Raw genomic sequence first — 19887 nt, 5'->3', positions numbered from 1 at the left:
TATTTTCTATGGGAGTTGAGCCGCGCGTAAGTTAAATGTGACGCTCAACTTCCATAGGAATGAATCTAAAAATGCTCTGGTCGCTTGCTCTGCTCCAGTCGACACGCAGCCTGACTGACTGAGCGTGTTGTAGGTTCGGCGCGTAGATCTATGCTATGTAACGTTACGCAAGGTTTTTTTTAAGCGTTATTTATTTTATTTTTTTTCAAATATATGCATGTATAGTGTGTATATAAACAACTATATATTATATTTGACTGTAATTACACATGTACATTAATATGTTTTAAATAGAATTACGATTACTGGATATATGTAGCAGGGGTTTCATGACCCTTTAATACCGCGTGGTTTATATACATCTTGCCGCTGATTGGGCTGACATTTGTGACACGCCCACCAAACAAGAGAAAACGCATCTCAAACGCGCTGCAAACCGTTGCACACCGTTTCCAGGAAACGTCTCGTTCAACCCGGAAAACGTAGCAAAACGTTGCGCACCGGTGTGAGCTTGAACGTGCCCCACGTGACTTTGGTGCTCCGGGCCACTGATTCGATTCGTAAAGCTCTGAAGCAGTGTTTTGAAATCGGCCCATCACTATATTGTTGAAAAGTCGGAATTTTGTTTTTTTGCCGCACAAAAAGTATTCTCGTCGCTTTATAATATTAAGGTAGGACTACTGAACTCGCATGAAATATGTTTTTAATACCATTATGGATCTTGAGAGAGGAAAAGTCATTGCTACACTCTAAAAAATAAAACATTGGTTCAACAAAACAAAAAACAAAAATGTTAACGTTTTCTACTAGAATTTTTAACTTAAGCCAGTTGGGAGAATTACATTAATTCAAAGCAATATTTTGATCCAACATAATGTTTTAAGTAAGGTGAAGACGTTCCTTTTTTCCACAGTAAAAACACATTTCTAAGTAACACAAACTTAATAATTGTCAACGTGAATGCAACTATTTAAGTTTATCCAACATAATGTTTTCAGTAAGGTGAAGACGCTTTTTGGACACAATAAAACTGCATTTCTAAGTAACATGATCTTACCAAGCACCTCTTGTCACCATGATGGTAACTTTTCAAAAACCCACATTAACTCTTCTAAATTAGCATAACAAAACCCTAATTACTGCTAAATCTCCCTTACCATTAATCTTGTGCAAAAAGCATTATATAACACTTAATTTTAGCATTTACTCTCCCTTTCAAGTGCCATGGGCAAAGCATGATGGGAAATATAAATCCCAGCCCACTTAAAAGAAGTATTCATACAACTCAAAACAATAAAACACATTTACACGTCATCAGAATGTATTTTACATTAACAGAACTTAAAATTAAATACATTTTTGATTAACTGAAAATGTTAAACTATGACAAGTCATGATAGTATATCGAATCAATAGGCATAATTTGTGTGTCATCCAAGCTCAATAAAATAACAATTACAAGTAAAAAGTCTAACAACATTTCAGAACTTGATTTTCTATTTCTCAACAATATATATATTTAAGTATTGACTAAAGGTCCCCTAAATTAGTTTTTAGAGTGTATGAATGCAGGCCTCGCTGAGCCATCGGATTTAATCAAATATCTTAATTTGTGTTCTGAAGATGAACGAAGGCCTTACGGGTGTAGAACAACATGAGGGTGAATATTAAATGACATTATTTTCATTTTTGGGTGAACTAACACTTTGTGTAATTTAAGTTTGTATACAATTCAGTTCATTTTAACCTCCAATATTAATGCAGTACCAACTGATTTCCATGTATAGTTTAAAGAATTAGTTGAGAGATTTTTTTTTCTTGAGAAAATTTGCCACGCACTGTACCTGATATAGTATATACAAAATAACTGATATAGAATCGAATTCCAGATTAGTGAATTGAAATGCATAACTATGATGACAGACTGGCAGGAAATGGTGAAAAACAGAAAACAAAGTCCAAACGGGGTGATATTGTGGCATGATAAGCCTCATCTTTCCATTATTGTTACATGCTGGGTTAAAACAACCCAAGTTGGGTTGAAAATGAACAAACCCAGCGACTGGGTTGTTTTAAGTTGGGCAGTTTTATTTAACTCAACTATTATTTAAAAATGACTATATGTCTGGCTTAAAATGAACTCAAAATAGGTTGGAAATTAAAAATCAGACACTTAAATAATAGAGGCAACAATAATAATGAAAAGGTGAACATTTATTCATAAACAATTTAATAAATGTTTATTGTTGTTACGGATCCCCTGTTCCCCTGGACTCCATATCCCAAAATCCTCCTGTTCTCCACACCTGCACTCACTTCCCTCGTCATCTCCCCATCATCACGGATCACCTGCACCTGGACTCTATTGTTAACACTCCCTTTATATGGCACTCACTCCCTTCACTCCTTGTCTGTTCTTAATGTTGTAATGTGTGTTTATGCTTCGGCTCCGTGTTGGATCATTAAAATACCTATCATTGTGGATTTCCGTATCTGCCTCATCTCTATTGCATACAGCACCGTAACAGAAGAACAGACCAATACCGCTGGATATCCACAAACCAAAAGATGGGATTGTTCCTGATTCCTGTGGCTCCAGCTCCCCCACAGCCTCTCACTCCGACATCAGCGGCTGACCAGCTCGTCAGCCTCTTCCAGGTGGGTCGTTCACTGGAGAGGTATGTGGAGGAGTTTGTTGAGTTGGCTTATTTGACAGATTGGTCAGATGCTCATTTGATCACCCTGTTTTTGGATGGACTGGACGAGGACACCATCCGCTTTTCTGAACCTGACTATTATGTTTCCTTAGCTGATGCTATAAATTTAGTTTTGTATTTAAATTGCTCCCAATTCTTTATCCAAGAGGTTCAGGATGTTAAGTGTTCCTCTCGTCCAGTCCTTCCAAAAACACGGGCAGCCTGGCCAGTCTGCCAAGCTCCGTCCTCCTCCTCATACCCCTCCAGTGAACTTCCTGCCTGCCCCATGCTGGACCCACATTCCTCTATTGGGCCCAGAAAGCGGAGGAGGAGGAAAGCCGCTCCAGTCTCTCCAGAGCCCGCTCCAGTCTCTCCAGAGCCCGCTCCAGTACCTGTGGGGATCTTAATTGTATTTGAGGGAATGAACTGGCCCTCAGCTCCAGCCGCCGCCGCCGAGCCCTCAGCTCCAGCCGCCGCCGCCGGAGCCCTCAGCTCCAGCCGCCGCCGCCGGAGCCCTCAGCTCCAGCCGCCGCCGCCCGAGCCCTCACCGCCAGCCGCCGCCCCCGGAGCCCTCACCGCCAGCCGCCCCCGCCCGAGCCCTCCGCTCCAGCCGCCGCCGCCGGAGCCCTCAGCTCCAGCCGCCGCCGCCGGAGCCCTCAGCTCCAGCCGCCGCCGCCGGAGCCCTCAGCTCCAGCCGCCGCCGCCGGAGCCCTCAGCTCCAGCCGCCGCCGCCGGAGCCCTCAGCTCCAGCCGCCGCCGCCGGAGCCCTCAGCTCCAGCCGCCGCCGCCGGAGCCCTCAGCTCCAGCCGCCGCCGCCGGAGCCCTCAGCTCCAGCCGCCGCCGCCGGAGCCCACAGCACCAGCCGCCGCCGCCGGAGCCCTCAGCTCCAGCCGCCGCCGCCGGAGCCCTCAGCTCCAGCCGCCGCCGCCGGAGCCCTCAGCTCCAGCCGCCGCCGCCGGAGCCCTCAGCTCCAGCCGCCGCCGCCGGAGCCCTCAGCTCCAGCCGCCGCCGCCGAGCCCTCAGCTCCAGCCGCCGCCGCCGAGCCCTCAGCTCCAGCCGCCGCCGCCGAGCCCTCAGCTCCAGCCGCCGCCGCCGAGCTAGCTGCTCATATCATGAACTTTATTATAAAAGTCTCCAGCTCAAAGACTGTTTTCCCTCCCTGCCTCCCTCTCCCACCTCTCATTTGTCTCCACTCGTCACATCCACCTCAAGCCCCTTCATCCAGTACTCCACCTCGGCCCTCGGTCCCATTACCTCCACCTTGGCTCCAACCTCCCTCGTCTCCACCATGGCCCATCAGTCCACCAGCTTCACCAGTCTCCATCCTTCCTCCGGTCAAACATTGGTCGTCCATCAGCCTGCCCTCACCTCAGGACTTCACTCCTCCGTATTCACTCCGTCCCTCTGTCCCTCAGTTCTGTTGGCTTCTTCCCTCCCTCCTGTTCTCCCTTTGTTGTCTGTCGTCCTGCCTCCGCTGCGGCCTTCTGGAGCCCTGCCTACACCTCGGTCGGCGGAGCCGCCGGTGTCGCCATGGTCCAACGGACCTTCAGCGTTGCCTGGACTCCATGGCTTCTCGGCAGCCCAGGACCCCTGACCCACCATGGCTGCCCACGGCCCCTGACCCGCCATGGCTGCCCACGGCTCCTGTCCCGCCATGGTTTTTGAGCCTGCCCTGGAGACCTCCACTCCAGTCTACTCCTCCCCCTGCTCCGGTTTGAGGTCTCCAGGGCGCCTGCCCCCCTCCCGGTTGTTACATCTACGGCGCGAGGACGCGCCTACCGGGAGGGGGAGGTACTGTTACGGATCCCCTGTTCCCCTGGACTCCATATCCCAAAATCCTCCTGTTCTCCACACCTGCACTCACTTCCCTCGTCATCTCCCCATCATCACGGATCACCTGCACCTGGACTCTATTGTTAACACTCCCTTTATATGGCACTCACTCCCTTCACTCCTTGTCTGTTCTTAATGTTGTAATGTGTGTTTATGCTTCGGCTCCGTGTTGGATCATTAAAATACCTATCATTGTGGATTTCCGTATCTGCCTCATCTCTATTGCATACAGCACCGTAACAATTGTTTAATTACTATGTTAATTTCCAACATATTTTGGGTTCATTTTAAGCAAGCAATAAAACAATTTTTACACAATAGTTAAGTTAAATAAAACTACCCTGCAGGTTGGGCAAACATTTAACCAAACCGCTGGGTTAAAACAACTCAATTGCTGGGTTTGTCCATTTTCAACCCAACTTGGGTTGTTTTTAACCAATTCTTTTTTTTAAATTGTAATTAGTTACAATGTGAGTATTAAATGTGCATTGAAACTTGCAGGCTCCATGGACCATATTCATAAAACATCTAAGGCTAAATGTAGATCTTAACTGGCTGAGTTAGATGGTGATTGACATGAAACAGTAGAATATTGTTTATAGCTACTTATAAGTTTTTATTCTTGTTCTGTACATGTATATTAGATATTTTAGTATCCTTACGCTTGGCTTGACTTGGTTGCATCATTTTTTTTTAAAAAAGGGTAGCTCTTTAAAAAAAAGTTTGACAGCCACTGATTTATATGTTGCTTATGTGTCTGAAAACACAAAACACTGCATGGACCACTTTTGGTGTTTTATGCCATAAGAGATCTCCCAAATGAGGTGCCGGATCAGATTTCAGAGTTCCCCTTTATCTTTTAACCTTGTTTCCCTTTGTGAATTCATACCCTTCTGCTTCTCTAGTTGGTTTGTCAGTCATTGTTTTTCACTATATATTGTTCCTTTCCTGAATTTCCAAGTTTGCTCTGGCTACCTGATGTTTATCTTGTGGATTGGTTGTCATTAACCTTAACTGCATGTGGATCCAGTTTCAGCCTGTTTCTTTGTCTGTCTGATGGTTCCCGGGTTACACTATGCAAGTCCAAACAAACACACAAACAGACGGGCCACCAATATGTAATGCTTCTCCTAAGCAAGGTAGGCTACACAAATAAAGTTTGTCCTTTTCCCTCCTAAAAGTGTGTTTGAATGGCTGCAGACACAAGAAATACCACAGAAACCAAGAATAAATGCCTACCCAAAGTGCATTAGAGAAGGCGAATATATACAATATATACGAAAATGCATGTATGTGTGTGCTTTGGATTGTCAGTACCAGGCCAATGTTTTGTGTGTGTGTGTGCGTTAAGTACTTAAATGTTATTTATTACCGCTGCCATTTAAGGAATTTATTATTACTTAGGGAAAACAAATGTTTTTAATGATGATGTTTTATTGATATTCTGAAATAAATTGAATATCCTCTGTATACGTTTGTGTGTGTGCTTTATTCTTAAAGTTTTATTTTATCAGAAATCATCAGAACTAACTTAAGCTTTTGAAAAATCAACCCAGCTATAAGCCGGTTTAGTTTTATGGATGAGGGCATGTGTTGTTCTGGCTTGAGGAAGTAGAAGACTGCAATATATTTGCAACGACTGAGGTAGGGGTGTGTAAATAATGTAAAAAGAAACGCGGCAGTGGAAAAAATGGTTCATATACATTTATGTTGTTGTTAATTATTTATAAGTCAAATAATCAAATCAAACATATTACAATGTACTTCTTATTCATGTGTACATTTTGATTTTGAACAAACATCCATTGAATTAATGCCAATCTGATGACAAACAAAAGATTCTAATAAATGGTTTTGTCCTTGTAACAGTAATGTAATTTAACACCCATTAGCAATGATTATCAAAACCCCTCTATGAAATATCCCTGTTTGTAACAAAATCGGATGTGACCTTATATTAACTGAAATACCACTCATAGAGATCATGAAATTCTCTATATTCTCTGTGTCTTGATATATAGTCACAGGCAGTGCAAATAGGCAGAATAAACTCTTGGGTTTGTTGTATTAAATGAGGAATTGGAGTGAGATGTTTCCTCCAGGTAAAAAACTTGCCATATGCTTCGTCGTCCTTGTCCAGCTGAAGCAGATATTCTGCTAGTGACTTTGCATCTGGGAAGTCATCCACATGAATGAAGGATTCGGCAGGAATAAAGTTTTCATAGTTTTTTCTCGGAGGACCCAAAACCACAGGGACGGTACCTGCAGAAAGCGGCCCGTTGATCTTCTCCGTGATGTAGTCCTTGTGGATGGAGTTCTCAAAGGAAAGGTAAAACTTGCAGCTTGCCAAGGTAGGATAGTATTCGTTATAATCCAGAAATCTTGCATAAGCCTTTCCGAACATTTGCACTTCGATGTACTTGCGGAATTCTCGGTAAAACTGGTTCCTTGTGCCGACGCCTGTTGAGGCAGCATTGTTACTCACAATCCAACACACCAGTTTGTCCTTTTTGGGAATCACAAACTCCTCATTTGGTTTGCTCTTGGCGATCAAGTTCAACCGTACAGTAATGTCAGCATCACGTCTGTAGCTGAGAGTGAGATTGAACAGGTTTTCCAGACCTGGTATTTTTTTCGTGTTGGTTGGGGATTCTACGTGAAACCATATCCAACTCTGGAATTTAGGACGAGGAGATGGAGGAAGGTTGGACAGGTCCCAACTGATGGCTTTGTGAAAAATGAGGACAGCATCTGCACTGCTAGTGAGGGATCTATCATCTGTCAAATGGCAACCATCGATATTGTAAATTGTTTTGCAATCACTCAGCTCAAACCTGTAATTTTCAGGCCAGATCCATAGAAGAAGAATAGGTTTATCGTCTGAGATGCTGCTGCCGTTCCTGCCGCCGTTCCTGCCAAAATAACTGTCCCAGTATTGTTTCAACTTAGGCAGTGGAGCTGCACAGTTGTTTGGAGTTGAGGTCCAGTAATGCAAGAGAGTCACAGAGATGAGACAGGCAAACGCCACTATAGAAATCACTGAATATCCTTTGAAATTTAGGCTTGACATTTTGTGTTCTAAAGAGAAACATGAAAAGAAACTTTTCAGTCTTGTACCCGGCAAACAACAACAACAACAACAACAACAAAATAAGAAAAAATCTTGGAACACGGAAAAAGGAACATCAGACAGAATGCGAAAAAGAAACATCCAACAGACAAACAAGAGCAATAAAAGAACAAGCAGAACAGGATAACCTCAAATCAGCGATATCCGACCACTGCAAGAGGGGAAAATCACATCATGGACTGGGATAATGCCAGGGTCATCCGTGCTGAAAGTAACAAATATCACCACTGGATTAGGGAGGCCATTGAGATTAGGAAACGCGCACCAAGGACTATGAACCGGGACGAGGGAGTCGTCTACTGGGATGTAGTCCTGTAGAAGGCGTCAGACAGTAGGGAGCGCAAGCTCTCCCTACTGTCTGGCGAAACAACATAAGCAGCCTACAAGACATGTCACAGCAACATCATGTGACGCTTCTGATGAAGGCTACAGGAAATAGCCGAAACTAGTAGGTAAACAAACACTCCTGTCTGACTAAAAGAAAAAAACTTGTTTCAATAAAAAGGCATGTAGAATCAGTTTCTGATTAAAAATTTGTTGATTTAATTAACTGAAAGCTATACAACAGCTGTAAGGTTTGTTTTCGTTCATGACATTTTTATTAAATAAGTTGATATTTAATTATTTAAATTAAATAATATTTAATAATCATGAATTGCAAACAAAATCATCTTATTTGCTTATTAAAGCCATTTTGATTGTAAATTTGGAATTCATTTAGGTAACACAATTCCTCACCTCTTTTAAGATCCCCTGAGAGAAATTACCAGCTCTGTGTCAGAGTAAGCAACGACAAAACGGACTGATGGATGTAAGGGAGTAAAAAGCTACAAATGGTGTTGCAACTAGTTTGCAATCTCTGAAGGACTTACCAGTGCTTACAGGACCAATCATAAATCAGTATGCAAATATAAAGCGTAATATTTGTCACGTAATCTGTTGCATCAACTGCATTCAAACCAGTTGATCAAGGTTACAGTGTGTTAGGTGGGAGGATGGATATCTAGGTTGGAAACCTATGATTATTTTAACACTCAGTTAGGCTAAACTGTGCAAATTAAAGCAGTGTTGGACAATAAGGACTGGCTGACTGCCAGTGTGAACGACGCTCGGGAGAGTTGACGCGCATGATCAGGCCAGTGCTGCATCGCCATGAAAGTTTCCAATGCAGACATTATATTACTGATTATAATAAATGAAGGGACATGACATTGAGGTGTCCTTGAGCAAGGCACCATCCAGGTGTTTGTGTCCACTGTTTGCAGTATACAGTATGTGTTCACTACTCACTACACCTAATGTGTGTGCACTAACTTGGATGGGTTAAATGCAGAGAACAAATTCTAAGCATGGGTAACTTCACATGTCACTTTCACTGCAACTGGAAATACAGTTAAAAATACAGGTTAGCCTATAACAGGGGACTTAAACGTATAGTTGAAAAAAACATCTGGCATATTCTTGGTTAAAACAACCAGATTTAATTCAAGTTCAGTTGAATTTCGATCCTGCACACAGCACACTCATGATCACGTGCACAGAAAATTTCTAGAATCCTGGACACTACAGTATTTTATATTTCATTTTACATTTTGAATGGGACATTTTTTTTTTAAATTACATTTTAAAAAAAAGTCATTTTTTAAATTTGCATTAGTTTGCGTCTGTTTATGATTAAATGTTTGTGATACAGTTAGTAAAAAAAACAAAAACAAATTTCCAATTAATTCCCTTTTTTTCATTGCACTCAGATGCAATGAAATGTTTTGCAAAAAGACAAAGAATATGTTAGATACAGTCTCTAAATATTTTGTCTTTTTTTTTACCTTATTGGAATAAAAACAGGTAATCATTAAAAATTAGAATTGATAAGCGGGATCAGAATCACTAAAATTGAAACGTTACCCAACCCCAACTAGCAGTTAGCCAAAGGGATAATCAGTCTTACTTTTCAGGTTCAAATTAGACCAATCTACCTTTTTATGTAACTGTAACAAAAAAAAAAAAGAAAAAAAAAAGAAGACTAGTGGGGGCAATACATGTTCATTTATATAGCATATTTCGTACACAGTGGTAATTCAAAGCGCTTTAAAAGGAATTAAAATAATAAAAGCACAGATTAAAATGATTAAATAAAAGTTATAAAAAATTTGAAAAAATAAAAAGTTTACATAGATAAGATAAAATGCAATCAGTCAGATGTACAGTGGCTCTAACTTCTTGAATCTCTAAGTTCAGGGGACCCTGACTAACTTGTTGCACTAGTCTAAGCAGTTTATGCAGCCATTTACTGGAACTTCTTTTTTTACCTTATTGGAATCAAAACTAGTAATTATTTAAAAATTAAAATCAATAAGCGGAATCAGAATCGCTTCAATTGAAACATTACCCAACTTGAACTAGGAGAGACTTGCTACTGCCAATACATTCACAGACATTGCTGTGAACATGTAAGACATGCTGCTGCTGTAACATACATGAATTAACCCCCTAACGAAGCAGAAAACTGAGAGAAGGGCCTTCAACACAAACATCTAACAGATCATTACAGGTGTACAGGAAATGCCAATAAGCTGTGGTGCAACAGCTTAAGAGGACTATTACATTGTAAAGCACTTTTCACCTTACACAATTAATGGGAGATTTAGACAAATACTACACATGTGCTTTTGAGTGAGAAACAAGCTGCTGGATTGACAAACACCCCCAAAACAGCAGATCTATCGCCAAGGCATATGTACTGCAATTTTTATTTTTTTATTTTTTTTAAATGGGGCCGCGTATTTTACTATCTATGTGTGCCTTGGCTACCTTGCCGACCGCTTTAGCACTAGTGACCAAAGACTATGTGTGCCTTGGCTACCTTGCTGGCCGGCTTAGCACTAGAATACATGCTGTGTGTTCTCATGAGCAAAGATATAACATTGCAAGCTGATAGAGATGGGAAACAATGCCAAATATTTGAATGTTTGAACAGCATGCTTATAGGCCACTGATGCAACAGCAACCAATCAGCTGTGCTGTGTAGATAATGATGTGATCGCTACCAAATGAGTTAAAGGGTTAGTTCACCCAAAAATGAAAATGCTGCAAATGATGCAAATGATGCAATTTATTACTAACCCTCATGCCGTTCCACACCCATAAGACCTTCATTCTTTTTCAGACCACAAATTAAGATATTTTTTTAAAATCCGAAGATTAACATTATTTTCACTTTTGGGTGAACTAACCCTTTAAAGACCCATCAGCCTGCATCATCAGAGTTTCAAGCCAGAACTAGGTAATTTAGTGGAAATCCAGACTTTGGCTGTTGGTCTGCTGTGCATGACTGGGCATGACATAATGCAGCAGTTCACTCCGGCACACCCATGAAAGCAGGGAAAATACATCAATCTAGCTGTAAGTCAAGACCATTATGAATGAGCGCTTGGTTCTCTAAGAAGAGTGAAAATCATTTTGACTTGTTGGTTGAGGTTTAGTGACCTCATGCACCTTGGTACTTCCCCCTCCTCAGTTAACATTAAATAATCCATTGCGATTGAGTTTAGCAGATGACTTAACCCTTAAACAGGCAAGACTGGAAAATTATCAGTAAAAAATCATGTCGCTTTTTATATCATCTGGACTTAAGTAAAACATATCCAAAGGAATTTTTTGAAATATTTGATGTAGTTTGGATTTTATGAGTTGCAAATCCCAGGTTATGTTGCCTGTTTAGGGTATAAAAAATTATTATCCACAGTATTGATGATAAATGGTAATAAACTGGGCTCCCTGTACAGGTCATTGCATTAATGCGAATTCTGGGGTGATGAGTGAGGGGTCGGTTGTGGGTGGTGGGAGGGCCAGTAGAAATCTTGTTCCTGGACCGGGGCCCCCAGGGAAGACCCTTATAGGCCCCACAGGCTTCTGGGCCCCCTCTACACAGTCCAAAATGTGCAAATGTTAATTTTCACATTTAAAACTGATATTATTACATTTTGTTGACTACATCTTTACATTTTTAACTAAATATTTTCTTGCAGAGTTTCACACAGCTCATTTTATGGTAGAACAGGGATGTCGAACCCTGCTTCTGGAGGCCACCTGAAACACAAACAAATCTTACCAAAGTCTTTTCCTGAAGAAAACACCGTGTTTCAGGTGTGTTCGAGATTTCTACTGGCCCTCCGGCCTCTCACCCATCACCCTTCATTGTCAATAATGTGGATAATCTTTTTTTTAAACAGGCAACATATCCTGGGAGATACATACTTCTCAAAATGCGGTAAATAACTGCATGAGCAACATATAACTTAATTTTCTTTTTCAACATCTTAAGACAACGCTCACAATTAATATTAGTAGTTGTTTTGCATTTTTTTCTTAACAAAAAAAAAAAAAAAAAAAACCCAGTAAGATTAATATATATTTACTTTTCACAAAATATGAATGTCCCCATGGTGCCCATGTTGGATTTTGGTCAGGCTGACTAACTGATCACAGAAAACTTGAAACAAACCATGTGACCAGCATACTCAAGACAGACCATACTATGATAAATGTGTGGCAAGGGGGGCGTGGTTCAGCGAAGTCTGCAGCGGGAGATAGAGGCAGGAGACACAAGTTGAGTGAGTGGGTTAAGCGCAAATAACAAACACTTGTCTCTTGTTTCAGTAATTGGCATGGAGAGAGTATAAAACGGCAGGAGAAGCAGGAGCGAGATCCAACCCGGCCCAGAGTCCCGCCCCCCGCCGAATAGGGAATCCGCCCCCGGGGTGGGACTCGAGGAGGGCCGGCGGACGGGACCTGGGTAAAGGGACAGAGAGAGAAGGAGGTGGAAAAGAGGGAGAGAGAGAAGCTGATGGGAGGGGTTTGCCGACCCCGGGGCATGCCACCATATGGTCCTCCGCGAGATGGATAGCCAACTCCAGCCACGTGGGACAGTGGCACTGGACCCACTCGACCGTTCTTCTTGGAAGCCGAGTGATGAATTGTTCCAGTACCACTCAGTTGATGTTCATCTCCACGTCGCTTCCGTCGGCCAGCAACCATTTGCGGCAGGAGTCCCGGACCTGTTGGGCCATCACGAAGGGTCGGCTGGACTCGCCTAGCTCCAGGGAGTGGAAGCGCTGGCGGAGTTGTTCAGGACTCCGGCCGACCCGCTGGATGATGGCCCTCTTCAGGTCGTCGAAGACCAGGAGATTCTGCACCGGAAGCTGCTGTGCCGCTACCTGGGACTCCCCGGAGAGCAGTGGGACCAGGCGCATCGGCCACTGGTCCTGCGGCCATCCATAAACTTAGTCTAGGAATGCCTCCGGGTCATCCTCTGGGCGGGCACAGCTCGTTGGACCATGGCTTCCGGCCAAACCTCCCGGTCCATTCAGCTCTGGAACCTCTCGCGGTCTTCCTGCTGGGCTTGGAGGACGACCTGGAACCGCCTCTCCTGATCTTGTCGCAAGTCCAGCTGGGCCTGGTGTTGATCATGTTGCATGACAGTAGTCCAGTAGGCCAGTAGTCCTTCCCTCTCTTGCTCGCTCCTGCTTCTCCTGGCGTTTTATACTCTCTCCACGCCAATTACTGAAACAAGACACAGGTGTTTGTTATTTGTGCTTAACCCACTCACTCACCGCACGTCTCCTGCCTCTCTGTCCCGCTGCAGACTTCGCTGAACCACGCCCCCCTTGCCACAAAATGATAAAAGGATTTGATGAAAAAATCTTTCTTATGCCCCAAACAAGACAATAAAAACTATGTAACTCATGGTACACGTTGCCTGTTTTAGGGTTAAGGTTGAACACTCAATTTTAAATGGTTACTAAGGACTTTGTTGCAATGCATATCAGAACTTAAAGGTGCAATAGGTGATTCTCAACAACATTCTCTACTGGTTTAAAGTCTCCTCATATCCTGATAGCAATCATTATGTTAAATGGTTTAAATGTATTATTATATATTGTCTGTGGAAGGCGTCTAACCATAAAATATTCATCCAATCTTTATATTCAGTCCGAAGGAAATAATATGATGTCCTACCTTCCTGTCAGCATATGTTTTTGCATACCCTTGTGCACCCTGTTTGCACAGACATCATGCGTCAGTCCACAGAGGATGAACAGCACTTTTCTCTGACTGATTATCCGCTTACCGTTTCTCGCGATGAGTTGTCAAGAGAACAACAAAGTTATGAAACGTTAAATCCACAGTATGAACAAGTCATTGACAATTCTGAAATTCGAAACAGAGTGCAGGGTTATTTTATTAAAGAGGGTGTTCTACTGAGAAAGTGGTCTCCTCATGCTGGCGATTGTATTGGTGATCCCATTGTCCAAGTCATAATGCCCATAAAGTTTCGGCCATTAGTTCTCAAAATTGCCCACGACCGGCTCGGGGGTCATGCTGGTATAAAGAAAACGTATGACAGAATTCTCTGTTACTTCTACTGGCCTTGCATCAAGAAGGATGTTGCCAGTTTTATTAAAACCTGCCATACATGCCAGCTCATGGTCGTTAAAACCAGCCCCTCTGCGTCCTATTCCAGCAGTTCGAGCAGATTCGAGCATCTCATAATTGACCTCACTCGAGAGCTGGAAGTGAGTATTTACTGACGGTGATGTGCCAGGTCACTCGCTATCTGCCTGCTTACCCATTGTGCTCCATTAACACGAAATCCATTGTGAAAGCCCTCACTTAGTTTTTTTCTATTTTTGGGTTACCTAAAATCATCCTATCCGACCAAGGAAATAACTTTACTTCGAACATGTTTGCCGAAGTGCTTTGTCAGCTGGGAATTAAACACAATATGGCAACCACGTATTATGCGCAGAACCAAGGAGCTCTTGAGCGTTTTCATTCTACACTAAAATCTTTACTCAGGGCCTACTGTGTCAAATTGGATCAAGACTGGGAAGAGGACCTGCCGTGGCTGATGTTGGCAGCCAGTGCGGTCACTCAACATTGTATCGGTTATAGTCCGAACAAACTTGTTTTTGTGCACAAAGTTCGAGGGTTATTGGCAGTTTTACACGATCAATGGATGGATTCAGATTCAACCAAGAAATTGTCAGATTATGTACTGGGTTTCTGCCATCGGCTTTCATTGGCCTGGGATTTAGCTAAAAAGAGACTGGGGAAGACTCAGGAGAAAATTAAGAGGTTGTTTGACCGTTTCACTGAACATCAAAAGTTTAGTGTAGGTGATCAAGCCGTTGCACTTCTTCCTGTAGTAGACTCACCTTTCTAAGCCAAATGCACCCGGCCTTATGAGGTGATACATTGTGGCACTAATGATAATTATATGAGTCTGACACCAGACTGGAGAAAAAACTCACAATTCTGTCATGTAAATCTCCTTAAGCCCTACTACCGTTGAAACAGACAGGTCTCAGGGCCAGTTAGCCCTGTGGTGCTCGTGGACAGCTCCCCTCAGTCCTGTGCTACGCAATTCGTAACAGTCACGTCTGCAGATGAATTAAAGTCGCCTGACAATTGCATGTTACAGGAACGACTAAAAAATTCAGAAACAATAGAAAATTGCCATCTGATCTTAAACATTTTGACACAGCTCGATGGCAAGAGCTTATCAGTTTGCTATCCGAGTTTCCAGAACTGTTCTCTGATGTGCCAACCCAAACAAAGGCGTTGGAGCATGACATAGTTGTGGGCAAAGTCGTGCCTATCCACCAACGCTTTTACAGAGTTCTGCTGAATAAAGTGAGTTTTTAGAAAAAAAGGCCCAGTATCTGTTGGATAATAAATTGGCTGAACCCTTCTCTTCTAGCTGTTCCTCGCCGTGTCAGCTGGTCAAGAAATCTGACGGTACTTTCCGTTTTTGCATGGACTATAGAAAATTAAATTCGGTCACAAAACCCGACTCCTTTCCTCTACCAAGAATGGAGGATTGTGTTGACCAGGTTGGTGTTGCGAAGTACGTAACTAAACTTGATTTATTAAAGAGCACGTGGGTTATGAGCTTCGGCCTTCGAAACATGCCCACAATGTTTTTAAAGATTAATGAACAAAATAATCACTGGAGGGCATGATGATACAATCATGGTAAGTGAAACTTGGCCAGAACATCTTAAACATTTGCGTCTCCTCCTTGTTCACCTCGCTCAAGCTAATCTCATGTTAAATCTGACTAAATGCAAGTTTGCGGGGACGACCGTTACATACCTAGGTAAGGCAAGGACAAGTGCGTCCAGTGCGAGAAAAGGTAAGGGCAATAGATGAGTATCCCATTCCTGCCACTAAGAATGATTTCATGTGCTTTCTGGGTCTGGTGGGGTTTTACTGCTGTTTTTGCAAAAACTTCTCCATAGTTGTTGCCCCTCTACTTGACCTGCTTAAAGCTAAAGCACCGTTTGTTTGGTCCGAATCCTGCCAAAATGACTTTAATACAGTTAAAATGCTGCTAACTTCGGCACCCGTCCTCATGGCACCTCAGCTAGAAAAAACATTTAAAATCCAAGTAGATGCCAGCAAAGAGGGAGCAGGTGCAGTGCTAGTCTAAGAGGATGATGCAGTAATCGAGCGCCCTGTTTGTTTTTTCTACAGTTATCAGCAGAATTATTCCACAATCAAAAAGGAGGAACTTGCTTTAATCTGGGCTCTCCAACACTTCGAGGTGTACATAGGTGGAAACAGTTCACCTGTAATAGTGTACAGTGACCATAACCCACTTACGTTTTTACAGAGTGCTGCTAGTCTGACAGGAGGATGGAGGATGGCTGGACCAATTGCGTGCCGGTCAGTCGAAACGGGGCTTCCCATTGACAAATGATCAGTGTTTATGTCACTGTTTGCGTACATTTCTAAGCTTTTTTATTGGTTTTATACAACGTTTAACACCATATTTGGTGAGCAGAGATAGTGACGTTTCATGGGATTCCTGGAATATGCTCAGAACTGAAGAGAGGAGTTGAGAAAAGTGTTAATTTCCAGCGAATTTAGAAAAACCTTGTCAATTTTAATAGTCATTTAAATACCTTTACTCAATTATCCGGACCACGAAACTTTTGGAGTCCAGAATTTTTCAGTGTTTCAGTCTCTAAAGCTGAGTTCAGACTGCACGATTTTCAAAATAGTCGGGTCACTGTTCTTTTCTCACCTCATGACTATCTTGGCCAGCATTTAGTCGCTGCTGTGTTCACACGATGGATCGGTGACAGAAGGTTTCACACTGCATGACTTTACAATAGGAAGAATCGCCGACAACTCTTTCTGGTACGCAAACTACGTTTCACAACCAAACACACACGAGATGTGACAAGGAAACAACGCGATATCACATGTGCAAGACCGGAGTTATTATTATTATTAAAAATAGCAGCCCGCAAGAAGCTTGCAATACAAATTGCCTGTGCGCTGATTTGCAGTGAAAACAAGAAAAAGAAAAGAACGCCCAATAATTCAAGTGCAATGGAGCAGTATCAGACTCACATTCTGCCTAGAACATGAGTATGACGAAGTCAGGCTACTTTTCACACAGCAGGAATTTGAATCGCCGACAGGTCCAGATATTTAGCATGCCAATTATCTCACAGGCGTTGGCGACTCGTCGGCGATTCTCTCAGATCGCATCTTTGCTCATTCACACTGCGTGATTGTCACTCGCATGAACCAGTACCGATTTGCCTGTGATTTCAGGCATTTGTCGACGATTTCTCAAAACCTGTCGGCGAGCCAAAATTGGGGCTAAAATTGTGCAATCTGAACTCGGCTTAACATGTTTTTTCGAAAACTATGAAATTTTCAGTGTTTTGAAATCGCCCATCACGAAATTGCACATAATAATAATAATAATAATAATAATAATAATAAGTTTTATTTATATAGCACCTTTCCAGAGCTCAAGGACACTTTACAGTGTACATAACAAGGAAGAGATAATATGAGTAGACAAAAAACAAAATTACAAAACTGGATTTAAGAGACATAACATTCAGAGAAATATTAGTAATAATGCAGAGCAATCAATGAATCAAATCAATAGGTATAACATTCAGAAAACAGGGTTTTGAGTAATGATTTAAATTCAGAGATATTATTTACACAACAGAGTGAGCGAGGAAGAGAATTCCAGAGTTTGGGTGCGATAGTACTGAAAGATCTGCCCCCCATTGAAGAGAGGCGATGCCAAGGGACAACGAGAAGGCCAGAGTCAGAGGAACGTAGTGAGCGAGTCGGGGTGTAGGGGACGAGTATATTACAGAGATAAGGGGGAGCCAAGCCATGCAGAGATTTAAAAGTGAGCAGGAGAATTTTGAATTTAATACGGTGGGCAACTGGAAGCCAGTGGAGATCATACAAAACTGGGGTGATGTGAGCAGAGCGCTTGGTATGGAGTATTCTAGCAGCAGAGTTTTGAATGTATTGTAATCTGGAAATGGAGCTGGCAGGTAGACCAGTGAAAGAGCATTAAAGTAATCAAGGCGTGATGAGACAAATGCATGGATGACGGTTTCAAGGTCTTTGGTACTTATGAAGGGACGGAGTTGGGCAATGCGACATAGGTGAAAGAATGCAGATTTGGTAATAGAGGTAATATGAGACTGAAAAGATAGGGTGGAGTCAATGATTACACCTACACCTAAGTATTGGATGTTTTGATATGAGAACCAGCAATTTCACAGGTGAGATTGGTAGAAATATTGGTGGTAAGTGAGGGAGTTCCAATGATAATAATATCATTGAGTTTCAGAAAGTTTGAATTAAGCCAATTTTTTATGTCTTTTACACAAGCAGAGATTTTGTCTGTTTGGGGAGGTAGAGTAGGTGTACAGATTGAGTATAATTGAATGTCATCAGTGTAAAAATGACAGTTGAGACCATGACGTTGTAGAATCTGACGAAGTGGTATGATGTAAATTATGAATAATAATTTATTATTATTAAGAGATCATGCCAGTTCACACAGAACAGACACCTACTATAGGGAAAGATGAAAGTCTAGACCACAACCTGCATAGTGTAACTTCAACACAGGATACAATTATTAAGATGGTGAAGCTGAAATGAACGGTTAAAAAAATCTGAATCATTACATATTTTTCATTAACAGTATAAAGAGAAGAAACGAAGAGGAAAACTCAAGTCATTCAGTGTGCACTCCCTTCCTCCTTCAAGACATGAGAAATGAGAGAAATGAGGAGAGATGCACAAAAGAAATACAGAAAAAGAAAAAAAGAAGTGAATATCACCATGAACCTCACCCCTCCATCTCTTGAAGCATCTCAGATTGACTGACTGAAGTTTAATATGGTCTGAAATGTTTTTGTCTTTCGGCTTTTCAGCTTCCACTGATGTTTAAAGATCCCATGTGAATCTGTTATTATCCCATTTTTAATACTATAAATGTCTATGAATTTTCAATCTAAAACATTCGACTAATTGTAAATTGATATTGTTTACTGTTTAACAATTGTTGTTACAACACACTGTCCTCTAATTTTATAATGTTCATGTTGAAGTTTCTTGACATGAGATGGAGTTTCATTTACTCATATTTCTGAGTTTCATAAATAAAATCTTAAAAGTGTTAAAATGATGATAGTATGTTTGATGATTTTTAGTCCTATTAAATGTTAATTTAATTCAGTGAATGATGAATGCATATAAAATAAACTTTTTGCTTTGACAAATTGTGGTGTGGTGCAGTCCGTCATATGGTGTGACTCTATATTATTTGGTGTGACAATCAGAATTCTGACAATAAAAAGACTTTTTTAGTTATAAATCATAAAAAAGGCAATTAAGCAAAAGAGAAACAGTACTATCAGCAACAGTCACAAGCATTTTGTTAGATTTATAGCAGGGTTTGTCAGAATTAATCTACAATTTCTGGATGGACAGGCCATCTCAGGCCAAAAACGAAATTCAGTATGTGCTGGACTTGAGAACAAAACTCCACACTTTGGAGCGGCTATCTATGGAGACACTTGATGGCTGCTCTGTTAGGTCTTCGTCATCAGCTAGGAACCTGGGTGTGCTCTTTGATACCAATCTTTCATTTGAAGGCCATGTTACTAGCATCTGTAAAACCGCATTCCATCTTAATAATATATCTAAACTACGACATATGCTCTCAATGAAGAATGCAGAACAGTTAGTTCATGCGTTCAGGACCTCAAGGTTAGATTACTGTAACGCTCTACTGGGTGGTTGTTCCTCCCGCTTGATAAATAAACTACAGCTCGTACAAAATGCAGCAGCTAGAGTTCTTACTAGAACTAGGAAGTATGACCA

The 19887-nt window shown here is 41.9% G+C and overlaps 1 protein-coding gene across 1 annotated transcript; it reads right to left on the bottom strand.

Annotated features, from left to right (window-relative positions):
• Positions 1–6486: 6486 nt before the first annotated feature.
• On the bottom strand, positions 6487–7599 carry LOC137026206 (4-galactosyl-N-acetylglucosaminide 3-alpha-L-fucosyltransferase 9-like). The gene has a single exon (XM_067393468.1). It carries the CDS (start codon positions 7597–7599, stop codon positions 6487–6489), a length of 1113 nt encoding a protein of 370 aa, XP_067249569.1.
• Positions 7600–19887: the final 12288 nt, after the last annotated feature.

This window comes from Chanodichthys erythropterus, chromosome 9, assembly GCF_024489055.1.
Source record: "Chanodichthys erythropterus isolate Z2021 chromosome 9, ASM2448905v1, whole genome shotgun sequence".
NCBI classification, from domain to species: domain Eukaryota; kingdom Metazoa; phylum Chordata; class Actinopteri; order Cypriniformes; family Xenocyprididae; genus Chanodichthys; species Chanodichthys erythropterus.
This window is presented reverse-complemented; position numbering and strand designations above follow the sequence as displayed.